Below are 14,069 nucleotides of genomic sequence, written 5' to 3'. Positions count from 1 at the left end.
GGAAGAGTAATGCAAAGTCTAAAGCACTTGAGCCCAACACCGAGTGGCCGTTGGCTGATTCAGCCGAACTGGATAATAAGGTTTTCAAGACTGCTACCTCTACCAAAACCCATCTCAAAGAAACACATGCTCACATGTGCACAGATATGGTGGAGATCTACTGTAGTTTAGCTGCCCTCTGACTCAGGACACATTCAACAACACATGCTGGCAGAAAACAAGAGTTCACTGAAAGTTGAATACTGTGTAAATACTGACATTTCTCTTCATAAGCATAATTTTTTTATCATGCCTTATACTGGTACACAGATCAGCTTATGAGGTGTGTGAGTGGCTGTGTTCCAAAACCAAACGAGCTGCCTTGCTGTCTACTGCCTACACAGGGAACATCAAAAGACTCAACTTACAATGAATTCAAATCATGTTGAAATAGCAAGGCTGCATTTATTTGAGCAAAAACAGTATCATTTGAAATATATTTTGATTTAAATCTTTCTATAAAAATCTAAATCTTAAAATATTTCTATTTTAATATATTTTAAAAATGTAATCTATTGCTGAAATAGCAAAAAAAAAAAAAAAAAATCAGCTTCATCAATCCAGTCTTCAGTGTCACATGATCCTTCAGAAATATAATTTAATTAAATAATAATATGCTGAATTGACGCTCAAGAAACAATTCTTTAAGATTATCAATGTTAATATTTTTTGTGAAAACCATAATAAAAAAAAAATATATATTTGGGGAATAAAAAATGTTAAAGAACAGCATTTATTTGAAATATTCATCTTTTGTAAAATATAAATGTCTTTACTGTCACTTTTGATCAATTTAATGCATCCTTGCTAAATATAAGTGTAATCATACTATATAAAAAAATCATACTGATGGCAAACCGTTGAACGGTAATGTTCATTATACGTAAAAATAATTACCCATGCATAACGAGTGAAAAAAACTATTTTTTAATGAAAATGAGCTTTAACAATATTTTCTGGATAATACTTTTTCCCACTTTGGATTAATATTGCCTCTGAGCTCACTGCAACCCATTAAGAGGTCCTCCTAGAAGAATACAAGCAATTCTGCCTAAAATTTGGCCAAAATGAGGCATCTCAGAAGGCTGCATAATCAGTTGCATATATTAGATGTATATGATGCTGTCTATGTAGGCAGTACATGCTCATAAAATCAGTGTGTGTGGATAAAGAACGTGTCTGTTGTGTAGCTAAGCTCACACACTCCTGCCTTTCTGTACAAAATCAAAAGTTTAAATGCTAAAAACGCGAGAGCATGAGTCTGCATGAGTCATAAAGAACATGGGTGAATGTTCAGTGCGATTTGTTGTGATTTCTTCAAGTGGTTCTTTTCTGTTTTTTCTTTAAAGCACATTGATTATGAACAAAATTAGGAAGCACAGAGCAGGCTGAAGCAATGCCAGCAAATACATTTGCAATTCGGATGAAGAGTTTCAGAGAAGAAACCCATTTTCAACTGCGCTCTCTCACACGTGCACACATAAACAGCTGTATATGAATGTAAACAATAAAAATGGAACACGGGTGCTGTAATCCAAACACTGCATACAACAGATTTGGCCTGTATTTGCAATGAGGCTAGAAAAAATACAAAACGCACATCAACATACACACAATGCTCGGGTTGTGTGATGAACATATAGAGGAGGAACAGGGATGTGACCACCTTGTGGCCCAGAGAACCACTGGGTGGCAGTCTAAGGTTCTGTTCTTTGGTTCTGGGCTCTTATTGGCCATCCTAAACTATTCTTTATGACATCACTTCCCCCAGATAATACAGAACCCCCACCCACATCCTTCTTTTTCAGCTCATAACAGCAAAAATATGCACGAAAAACACTTGAGTCCATCAGATGAATTGAAGGCTGCTCTTTAACTGATACAGCTCTGCCTAAAATATTTCTATGGCTTGCTGGAACTCACAAAACCCTTTTTACCAGGTTAAAGAAAATCACACGTCTCCAGCTGTTTGTACTGCTCCATTCTTGCTCTTTTCTACCGAAGGCCTGTAAACATTACGAACCACATTAAAGGCCCCAATGAAACACACTCGGAATCCACCGATTTCACTTCAAACACTGTTTAGATGCACACTAAAGGAGGTAAAATGGTCATGTGGTTCTATATAGAGGGACTCTCTGGGGTGAAGTGGGGGTGGGAGATCTCTTTGGGGTGCTTCATATTTGTTTGACGACACTGAAAGACTAAAATACAAATGGATAAAAAAACAACTACAACTGTTATAGCGGATGCAGTGCGCTTTCCTTCACGGTGTTGTCAGAAAATACACTAGTGATTCGTTTCGATGAACGTGTAGTGTGTTCAAATGCAAAAAGGCCTCATTTTCCCTCTTTAACACTTTTTTGTTGTTGTTGTTTTTGCATTCTGTTTTCCTACAACTCTCTGAAGCCTCCGTGATGCTCGGAAAAACAACACTTGGCAAGGAAATACACAAAAGTACAGAAAATATATGGAAGCAGATTATATCCATACAGGGAGAAAATGCAGTGTTCAGCCATTGTTCATATTCGCCTCTCTTCTCCGTGTTCGGTTTTTCCGAGCCAGGACTTTGGCCAGACGGTAAAAGCTGTAAGCTCTGTGAGTTCGTACCAAACTAAACAAGGAAAAAATAAATAAAAACTTTATGGGTCCTTCAAATGTCACTCAATAACAGATTTCATGTACTTATATATTTTCATTTTTCTGTTGAAATATTACTTCTAATCCTGGAAGCAGATTTGAAAATAGTCCTTTGAATTACGTAAGAGTCCTTTAATTCTTTTTGTTATTTTTTTGTGTCTTTTTTTCCCAAAATACTTCATTAGAAAAAAGTCGTTCTCAGCAGGTGTTGAGAAAAATATAGACTGTGAAAAGCTCAGACTCCAGGTTAAGACTGTCCCACCCCTCAGAGAGATGCTTCACACTCTTCATCTTCAGCACAAAGGCATCTGAAGAATGAATGTCCTCTTCAAATCCACACCTGCTTCAAACCTTAGCGACCTTTCCGAATCAATCCTTAGCTCTTACTCGCATCTATCTCTCCTCAACTCCGACCCCCACCCCACCCCAATCACTTCTCTTCAGAAGCCCTGTATATGACAGTAAGCCTCGAGACTGGAGAAAAGGATGTAGAGAAACCAGAGACTGAAGAAAAAGAGTGTCGTGAGGATACGTTGCGCGCGCGGGCCGCCCAGCTCTCCACCGATGTGAGGCCTCCGCCGGTACAGCAGGACGCCCACCGCCAGGAAGGCAAAGATGGTGAAGAGAGTGACAGAAAATGCCAGGGAACCTGCTGGCACCTCGAACGCACGACCCTGCATGTGCCAGTAGATGGCGGCCACTGACCACGCCACACCGATTCCCAGGAAAACGTTCACGGCGTTGCTACCGGTCACGTTACCGATAGACGCGTCCGCGTAACTGTCCTGCACCGCTGAAACTTTACTGGCAAAGGTGTCTGAGGAGAAAAGAACGATGCTGATGTAGATGCTTTCACAAAAAAGTATAATGATCTATGAATAACATGCATTAAAATGAGTCAAATTAGTAGGAATCAGATTTTGTACAGATTTGATAAGATAAAATAGTTAATTGAACTTTAAAAACAAACTTCCTCCCTGATCCAAAGAGCATTTATTAAAACTAAGCAGCAAAATTTACTTTTCTGACGTCAAGACAGTTCACCTCATTAAATGCAAGGGTCCGATAGAGAAACTGGTCTGATTTTGGCACACAAAAAAAAACCCTGTACTAACTATAAGTGAACCTCAGGGAAAACAATAAAATAATAACTCTCTTATGTCTCTTATGCTCACCCAGGCTGCATTTATTTGATAAAAAATACAGTAAAAACAGTAATATTGTGAAATATTATTACAATTTAGAACTACTGTTTTCTATTTGCATAAATGTAATGGAAATCATTCAGCACCAGCACTTGTCTTCAATGTCACATGATCCAGTGTTATTTTAATATCACTGAGATACTATTATAGATTTTATTAATATTTTGAATTGGTGAATCAGTTAATATTTTGCTATTTCTATTTCTTTTTCAATTTAGTTAAAATGTTTGTAATTTTGTTGTTTTCACCATTTTTAATAGTTTAAAAAAAAAAGTCTATATAGTTTTTATTAACTTTTATTTCAGTTTTAGTTATTTTAGTACATCAAATTAAAAGAAAATGTTTTTTCATGGTTTTAGTTTCAGTTAATGTTTTAGGTGACTATAATAACCCCGTGATGATCCTTCAGAAATCATTCTAATATGCTGATTTGCTGCTCAAGAAACATTTCTTCTTATTATCAATGTTGAAAACAGTTTATAACAGTTCACATTTTTGTGCCCTTGTGCCACACTTTTCAAAGGTAGTGTATATGAAATTACCTCTTTGACACTGTATTTATAACAACAACAATGTATTATGTGGGCAATTAAAAAAAACTCACAAACTCACCAGGGACGGATGTTCCCAGGGCTACAAACACCACAGCGGTGACTGAGTCTTTCAGGCCAATGGTGCAGCCGAAGTGACTGGCCAGGTCACCAATCACAGCCGTCAAAAGACCGATGATCACTATAGAAACAATGAAACACGCCCAACCGTTCCAGTATTCCGTGGGCGGGACGCAGGCAAAAAGAACCTTCCAGAACACAGTCAGGAAGTGCATGACATAGTCAAAACAAGACGGCAGACGTTCCTCACCCCCCTCATCCTCATCCTCATCTCCTGAGATAAAGACAGAAAGACAGAGAGGAAAAAGAAAGAAAGGAAAGCAGAATTGGGGTAGGGAAAAATAAGAAAATGAAAAATGTTAGTATTGTTATGTCACCCACATTACTCATCTTCCATACCTGACCAAAGCCCTCTCTTTGACATCATGGTGATTTGATAGTCACGGTAATTGAAGGCTAGATACTGTGACAGCAGTGTTTCTATTTCAACACAGGGTCATAAAAGACTAATATGTAGAATTCCTTTTGGGAGTAAATCTGTGGGGATGAATTGAAACATAGCTGATAATGCTGCACTTTTATTTGTAGCTGAAATCCTTATTAAATTAGCCAAATGTTTAGTAAATGAACAAGGGTAGAGGGATCAGTAGAACCGTGTCGGAGTATTGTGGGCACAGTTTTCATGTGGGCCTGGGCAAGGTAATATGTCACAAAAGAGATGTAAAAAAAATTGTGTGTGTGTGTGTGTGTGTGTGCAATATGAGCATGAGTGTATGTTTATTTAATAACAGATTTAAAATGTTGGACCTACACAAAATTTTGTTGCTTTTGGTACATATCCTCAGACTGTCTTCAAAAGTTTCAAAAGTATTTGATTAAAAAAATATAGTAAAAACAGTATTAATGTGAAATATTATTACTATTTAAAATAACTGTTTTCTATTTTAATGTTTTAAAATGTAATTTATTCCTGTGATGCAAAGCTGACTTTTCAGCATCATTACTTTAGTCTTCAGTATCACATGATCTTTTAGGCCCTGTTTACACCTGGTATTAAGATGTGTTTTGGTCAATCGGATCACAACAGTGAACGACACTAAATACAGGTGTAAACGGGGTCTAAAACGTTTTGAGCTTGTTCACTTTGACCACTGCTAGTGTTAGTCGAAAACGCATTCGTTGTTCCGTTTCAGTGCTGATAATCACCTGCACTGACAGTTATGGCCTCCATGAATTGTTCTCTCCAGGAGTTTGTTCCCACGACCAGAGCCAGGTTAGTCTTCTTAATCAGCTTATCTACTGTACTCTACAGCAAAAACACACAACAACCACAAAACATAATAAAATTCTTCCATAGTGCAAAAGACAGCTAGTCTCCTAAATTCTGAATGTGTGTGTACCTTAAACTCGTACGACTCCTCAATGATAATCTCGATTTTTGCATGTTCGCCCAGTACAGGCTTCCCCATCTCTGCTATTCGTCTCGCTTCCTCTTCCTCTGATGACATCTTCCTCTCTGCAATATCTACAAGAGATTAAGAGACAGAGAGAAACTTTAGTGTTGGATTGTGTCATAGTAGTACATCAAATACACACACAGTAGTAAAGACTTTCAGAACATTTCAGTTAGAGTGTGCAGGAATAAAAAAAAATCACATGCACTCTGTAATTCATAGACTATTCATTAATATTCCTGAATATTCATTGTGCGAAACTGAAAAAAAAAATGTTTGCAAAACTTTAGTTAAAATTGCACTAAATTCAAGTGCGTATTTAGAGTCAACGGGGCTCATTCAGGAAACACAAGCACAGCGAATTTGTGTAAAACGTTCATAAAGTCATTCTTACGTAACTTGTCGCACTGAATCGAATGTGACTACTTACGTAACACTGCTTTTACCATCAATTTATACAGAAATTGGTTCTGCTTTTGTTTTATGAATGAGGCCGACTGCCACTATAGTTTCTCTTATTAGAAAGACTACACATGCAAACACACACACACAACAGTTTAACACCCAAACTTTGTTTAACTGAAACAAGTGTGAGCTGTGCTGTTGAACTGAGTGATTCAGTTGGACAACAGCACAACATCAACACACACCACAAATACACAAAAAAGCCTCAAAGCTAAGATGAACTTTCAAAACCCCCTGCAACCCAAAGCTTATCTTCTCGTAACACACACAAACCTGGAGACACACGTGTGTGTTCATCCACAGAGTGAGGCAGACGAGACCACAATTACTGCAGATGGCCTCATCTTGCCTCACACACACACACACACTGTACATACACAACTTAAACTTACCATCAGCTAATAACAGAGCTGTGTGTGGAGAAAAGAGAAAGGGAGGGGTGGAATGACATGAAGAACAAATTAGACAGATAATGGTGGAGGGAAATGCAGTGAGATGTTGGATAGGATTTATTTACGCCGATAAACATGAATAAAAATATATTCGCAGCCGCTGGCGTTTCATCACCCTGCCCAGAACGTCCGAGCCGGACAGGTGCGACAGGTGTGATCGGGCAGATGTGATCAGATGTGATAGTGTGGGCTGATCCAGAGAGCCAGAGCGGGTGGTTGCTCCTGGCAACGGGAGGGTCGTAGTAGCATTTGAGATGTAGCGACAGAACAAAGAGGTGCTAAAGCTATGCTGATTATTCACACACGTTTTCTTTCCTACTGTGATCCGGATTATCCAGTGGCTACAATTGCTTTAATACAGAGTTAATGATATTGTCAGTCCTCTAACCCCCAGAAAAAACAGAATTGTTATATTTAAATGGAAAAAATTTGGTAACACTTAAAGAAATAGTTCACCCAAAAATTAAAATGTCATCCTTTATTTACCCTTATGTTGTTCCAAACTTGTATGACTTTCTTTCTTTTTTCTGTGGAATTTAAAAGATTATATTATACCATGAAAGTCAATGGGGTCCAACAATAAGCAGAGGCGCCATGATTTTTCCAGATGTTTGTGATTTTTGTGATTGATTGTAAAGTTTATGATAAGAATTAAGGATGAGGTTTTTAAAAATATATTTTACTCAGTTCCTACCCAAAATATTTACAGCTTGGCATAACTAGAATGTATATTCATTCTAAAATTTGATTTATTTACATATTTCAGGTCTAGAAGTCACACTTTTAAAATTAGGATACCTTATATATTGAGTTTTTTTCAGGACAGCAGGTACTTATGGGGTGAATCAAATGGGGTGAATTCAGAACACAAATGAAGATGTTTTTGATGAAATCCGAGAGCTTTCTATCCCTTCATTGACAGCCTGCGCAACTACTACTTTCACGCCCCAGAAAGGTAGTAAAGAAATAAAGTAACCCATGTGACTCCAGTGGTTAAACCTCAGTTTTATGAAGTGTAATGAAATATTAATTTATGTAAATTATGTTGTTGTTTTATGCGCAAACAAAGCACTCGCGTCACTTCATAAAACTGAGGTTAAACCACTAGAGACACAGACATTAATGATGTCTACTCTTTAATACCTTTCTGGGGCATGAATGTGGTAGTTGCATAGCTGTCAATGGAGAGACAGAAAGCTTTCAGATTTCATCAAAAATATCTTAATTTGTGTTCCGAAGATGAACGAAAGTCTTACAGGGTTGGAACGACATGAGGGTGAGTGAATTATGACAGAACTAACCCTTTAAGTCATTACGGCTTCTTTGGAAGTTTGCTAAGGGATCACTGGACTAAATTAAATTTTCATTTTTGGATGAACTTTCGACTTTAAAACAATAAGGTTCCATTTGTTAATGCGTTAGATATCCTGAATTAACAACAAGGATTTTTTTTACAACACTTATTAATCTAGTACCCTGACCCACACACATTTACACAAATATGAGCACCAACTACAGGAATCAATTTCTTTGTCTCTCCATTACTCCATTTTTTTTCTTTCTGTCTGTATAATGACTTTAATAGTTCTGTAATCAGTGCTGTAATTTTCTGTTGCTGAGGATGAATGAGATAACGAACAAACAAGCTTTGATTAAGTGTGTGTGTATATGTGTGTGTGCTGAGATGAAAATATCGACCCATAATGAGAAGCTGGATGTGTAAATAAGCCCATAATTTATACTCAAATGTGTCTGTGAGAAGGGGTGGGGGGTAGGGTGTCTTGATGCACATTATTATTAACCAGTAATTTGTGTAGCATTGTCTGCTCTAGGCTTTTCAGCATGTCTGTTTCATGACAGCACACACAGATGTGTCAAACACACAAAAGAAGTCATTTAATCTATTCATCACTTTCTCTCTCTCACTGTTCTTTCTTGGAACCTTCGATTCAAATCTATTGCACATCAGCGCTAGCAACAGCTGATAGTACCTTAGCAACAGATACCAGACTCCAGGCTCTCTCCGCCCTACGTTCTGTAAGGTAATGGGATCGTGGGATGTAGGTGTCGATATTCAGGCGAAAACTCCCCTGTCGTTGGCTCATTCACAGCTTTTCCCCCATCACACACACGTGAATGCAAATATAGCAACATACACACACAGACTGAGGTGATATTGGCAATTCTGTATTAAAAGGATTCCCTTTGGATCATCCTCTCTTTAAACATCCTCATATGGGACACGTGGTTGGGGTGTTGCCGGTTTGGGCTGCACAGGATATTAATCACACACAGATAAAGCATAATAGACAGTCTGCTGGATCTCCTGTCACACCTCTCTCTCTCCTCCGCTGTATCACCCCATTTCTCTTTCCTCGTGTGTCTGTCATTCTCTCCTCGCCAGGCTCGCCCCTTTTACTGTCTTCGCCTGTCTCACTGCTCGCTTGTCTCACACCTCTTCTGTCTGTCCTTTTCTCCTTAGTTTTATCACAATCTCTTGACTGTCTTTCACACCAGTCTCACCGCTCAGCTGTCTCTATCACCTGTCAAAGCCCTGGTGTTAATGCTGTATGAATGACTAACAAAAATAACAAATGGTTATTGTTTTGCTTCGTCCTTGGGGTATATGTTTGTATTGTCAATAAAGATGGGGATTGTGACGATAATTAAATAATTTTAATTAAAACATGTTGACAAAAGAAAAAACAACTCTCACTCTTATATATATATATATATATATATATATATATATATATGTATATGTGTGTGTGTGTGTGTGTGTGTGTGTGTGTGTGTGTGTGTACGTATATATGTAAAAGAAGGATCGAATGCTATAGAAATTGCAAAAATTAAAGGGATAGTTCACAAAAAAAATTTTGTCACCGTTTACTCCTCTCAGGTTGTTCCAAACCTGTATAAATTTTATTTTGTTCTGTTGAACATTAAGTAAGATATTTTGAAGAATATGGGAAACTGAACAGTTCTGCGGCACCATTGACTTCCATAGTATTTTTTTTCCAACTATGGAAGTCAATGGTGCCTGAAAGCGGCCTGGTTACAAACTTTCTTCAAAATATATTCCTTTGCGTTCAGCAGAACAAAGAAATTTATACAGGTTTGGAACACCCTAAAGGTGAGTAAATGATTTTTTTTGCGGGAAAACTATCCCTTAATTGTGCAATTTCTTTACCAATGCCAATATTTTTTGACTTTTCAGTGCAATCTTTTTTTTTTGGCCCATATTACCTGTAAAAGAAAATCTTCTTAATAATTATGCATATCTGAATATAAGGCGATTTTCACTTCCAGCCCTTGTTAACTTTTATATAATACTTATAAATGATTATATACAAAATTAATAGTAGTTATTAAGATTGATGTAGTTTGGAATTCGTCAAATGTGTTAAAAAAAATTAAAATCAGAATATAGACTTCCCAAATAATTATACACACACTGTATGTGTGAATATATATATATATATATATATATATATATATATATATATATATATATATATATACCACAGACAAAAATGTGAACTGCTTATAAATTCATAGTTTTCAAGATTTTGTTAACTTGGATGTACTAAATGTTTTGCACTAATTTTGAAAAAAAAAAAAAGAATAAATATGACAAGACAAAATGTTGATGTGTAAAAGTCTCAACTTATAGGATATTTTATAGGATATTTAAAGATGAATTTAGGCAAAATGACTGAAAAATAACATACAGTAACTAAAAATATGATTTAATGGATTATCACTTTCGACCAATAGGTGGCGTAGTTACGAAATTGATGTGATGTGTCAGAGTGAAGTGACAAGACACATACAAAGTATGGTGTCAATATGTCAAGTGAATGAAAATCAAGATGGCGGACAGGAAGTTTGGGCAAATATGGCAAACTTGATATCTATGTTCTCGGCGTGACCCAAGAGATCTATTAAGACCAGTGTCATTGCAATAGGCTGATTTATTTTAAATTTATTAGCATTTTTGGAAATTCCATTATAACTTTGGACCAAAAGGTCGCGCTGTCTCGAAATCTTTTGAGTACCTTCAGGGTATGGTACTGATGGCATATACTGAGTTTTGTAATGTTTATATCTAATCACATGGCATTTTATATCCCAAAACTGTATTGAAGTCAATGGCAATTTCATGTTTTGTTCTATTATAGCGCCAACAACAGGCACAATTCCACAGTTTTTTTAATGTGACCTCAGAGCAAGCCTAAACGTGTGTGTGTCAAATCTGATGAAAATATCTCATTTCGTTTTGGAGTTAGAGACATTTATATATATATAAACACATAAAAAATGACCCACACCTGATTTTTTTTGCATTTTCATGCCACCTACTATTAATATTTTGACATTTGGACATTAATGTTTAGCCAACGACCTATGTTTCCAAACTGCTGACGGTGGTTTCGTCTCGATCGGTCTAACGGTTTCGAAGATATTGGCAAGTGTTTTTAAGCGCTAAATCACAACGCAACACAAACCGTATGGCGAAACCTTAGCATGTTTGGTATCGTTGGACTCGGCAAGGATTCAGGAATCTAACAATGTGACTCTGTGAAAATAAGTCAACCACACCCAGAGTTATAAGCATTTGAAAAAAATTATTTTTACCACTAGGTGGCGCTGGTCCGAAACTTCTTAGACTCCTTCAGGGCATCGAACTGGTGACCCTTACCGAGTTTCGTAACGATACATTCATGCATTCATAAAATACAGCATTTTGGTAAAAAATTCAAAATGGCCGACGGCTAAAATGGTCGATATGGAAAAATTGGATATCAGTCGACTCGGCATGACACCCTGAATCTAACGAGACCACTTTTCTCCGGACCAGTAGGTGGCGCTACACAGCATGTACCCTCAAGTCATGCTTGTGATCACTTCACTTCACTTCACTTATACCGTAGTCTTTTGGACCGTAGGGGCACCACTGAAGACTTGGCAACCAACTTCTTCCATTCCTCTCGGTTCTCTGCTTTTCGCACTGTGTCACTCAGCTCTAGACCTGTCCACTCTCTAAAGTTGTCATTTTTCATGTAGTGTATCTTGGGCAATGTCGCATGGCGGAGCCCATCCCTCTCCATGCCAATCTTGTGTGCTTGTATGCTTGTGATAACATGTCCCAAGTTTGGTCTGAATACGATAAAGCTTTGCGGAGATAAAGCCTTATGTCTGTTTTTGAAGCGCTTCATAGAATTAGTTTGCGCTGAATTCGAAAATAGTTTGACGAATCGATATGAATTCCATAACTTTTTGTAGGCATAGTCTGGAGAGGATCTGGTCCAATTTTCGTGAAAATCGAAGCAATGGCCTAGGAGGAATCGAAAAGTAGGTTTTTCGGGGGAATTCTAAATGGCGGACAAAATTTCACGACGGAAATTTTGTGTCTAGCCATTATGGTTCAAAAGTTATTAGCATAAACATGAGATAAATCTTTGGACAGTTGGTGGCGCTAGAGGCATTGAGTTAGAGACTCCAAATTTACTATGGGGACAGTTCAGACTGTTCTCTATATGTGTACCAAATTTCATAACTTCATAACCGCAAATGGTTCTATGGGCTGCCATAGACTCCCAGAGCGGAATAATAATAATAATAATAGGAACGCCAACAGATACATAGGTGCCTCCGCACCTTATTCATTATCACTCACTTGCCTCTCTCTATCTTTCTCCAGTCTCACAGTTTTCCTGCTATCTCACCCTTTTTTCATAACTTACTCTTCCTCCATATTGTATATACATCCAGTTGGTGAGTTGGTGTATAAGAGGGTTCAATGCTAAAGAAAGTATCCAGTATTTCGATGTATAAAGCTGAGAATGTTTCTTTAGATCCCTCAACATATTTTGCAGCGACAGCACAGAATCAGCAGTTCTAAAGTCATGTTTTGATGTAGGACAAGTGATGTGTCTCCTATTACAGGCTCAGTTTCAAAAACAAATACAATCAATTTGATACAATCTTTTATCTATCTGCATAGAAGGCTAATAATAAAAAAATCGACACAGCTAAACAAAATTATAAGAGTTTGGAAAGGCATGAAGGTGAATAATTAAAAACTGAATTTTCGTTTTCCTCGTTTACTGAATTATTAGAATTGTTCACTAAATCAAGGAACCAGAATTTCATTTGGAGGAAATAGAATCAGAACCACAATCGCTAAATTACAAACAGCACAACATAACTACTACAATTAACAGAATGCAGTTTCCCATAGAAACAAGAAAGTTTTTTAAAAATCCTCATTATTGGTTGACAAAACAAATTATAGTCATGAATGCACATATATCTGATCTGAGGAACTTTTTTTCTGGGTTTCTCTGTACATCAAAATTAAATCTTATCCAAGTTCATGTTGGCATGAAAATAAATAAATATCTAATGAATAATTAATAAATTGCTTGTTTACAAGCACACAAGTTAGGAGACAAGCCAACATGTTGCTTTTGTGGGCTTAGGTATGTTAATAAGTAGGCTGTTTAACATTGTCCAGGCTAGATGAGAGCTCAAACAGAGAGAACCAGCTGTTCTTCATCTCTCATTCTTTCTGAAGGGTATAATACTGGGACAAGGACACATGCATACATGCAAACACACACATACACACTTTACCGCAGTGCTGCGGTGTGGGTGCTGGTAGCATTGACCACGTCTGCCTGATTTATGGAGAGGTATTGAGAGACTTGAATACTTGGGGTGTGTGTGTGTGTGTGTGTTCATTTCTCACACTCTTTGAGATCCTTCACTGGCATTTAAGGTCAATGTTTACTGAAACTCCAAAGGAGTCAGTGAAAAAGCAGCACTGCTTGCTAATCCTTCACATAGTTTCCTAAACAACAGACTTAAAGCAAAAAACTGAAAGACAAAGACAGGAACGTTGCCATTTTTAAAGCATCACAAAAATGTCATCACAGCATTTCTCGTGTGAGTTGGAGATGAGTCAGTTTGAGAGCTGCGCCCATGGGTCTTCATTGGATTCATCAGAGGTGGAAAGAGTAATAAAATATTCTACTCAAGTAAAAGTACTACTACTTCAATGAAATTTTACTTAAGTACAAGTAAAAGTACCGGTCTAAAAATCTACTCAAGTAAAAGTAAAAAGTAGCTCATTTAAAATTGACTCAGAGTAAAAGTTACTGAGTTACTTTTTTAACAGCGGGGGTGGGGTGGGGGACC

General features: G+C 37.2%; 1 protein-coding gene across 4 annotated transcripts in view; it reads right to left on the bottom strand.

Annotated features, from left to right (window-relative positions):
• Nucleotides 1-1,564: 1,564 nt before the first annotated feature.
• Nucleotides 1,565-14,069, bottom strand: part of slc8a3 (solute carrier family 8 member 3) — a 59,274-nt gene continuing 46,769 nt past the window's right edge. The window contains exons 4-8 of one of the 4 annotated variants that reach the window (XM_077236529.1): nt 6,807-6,824; nt 5,896-6,020; nt 5,702-5,801; nt 4,497-4,769; nt 1,565-3,496 (exon numbers count right to left, since the gene is read on the bottom strand). In XM_077236529.1, coding sequence (XP_077092644.1) covers nt 3,120-3,496; nt 4,497-4,769; nt 5,702-5,801; nt 5,896-6,020; nt 6,807-6,824 — 893 coding nt within the window. In that variant the 3' untranslated portion in view covers nt 1,565-3,119. The remainder of the gene's footprint in view (nt 3,497-4,496; nt 4,770-5,701; nt 5,802-5,895; nt 6,021-6,806; nt 6,825-14,069) is intronic. The other 3 variants (XM_077236530.1, XM_077236532.1, XM_077236531.1) reach the window with 3 other exon arrangements.

Source organism: Siphateles boraxobius, unplaced genomic scaffold (assembly GCF_051911475.1).
Source record: "Siphateles boraxobius isolate OS27281-9 unplaced genomic scaffold, OSU_SipBor_1 20, whole genome shotgun sequence".
In the NCBI taxonomy this organism is placed as follows: Eukaryota; Metazoa; Chordata; class Actinopteri; order Cypriniformes; family Leuciscidae; genus Siphateles; species Siphateles boraxobius.
This window is presented reverse-complemented; position numbering and strand designations above follow the sequence as displayed.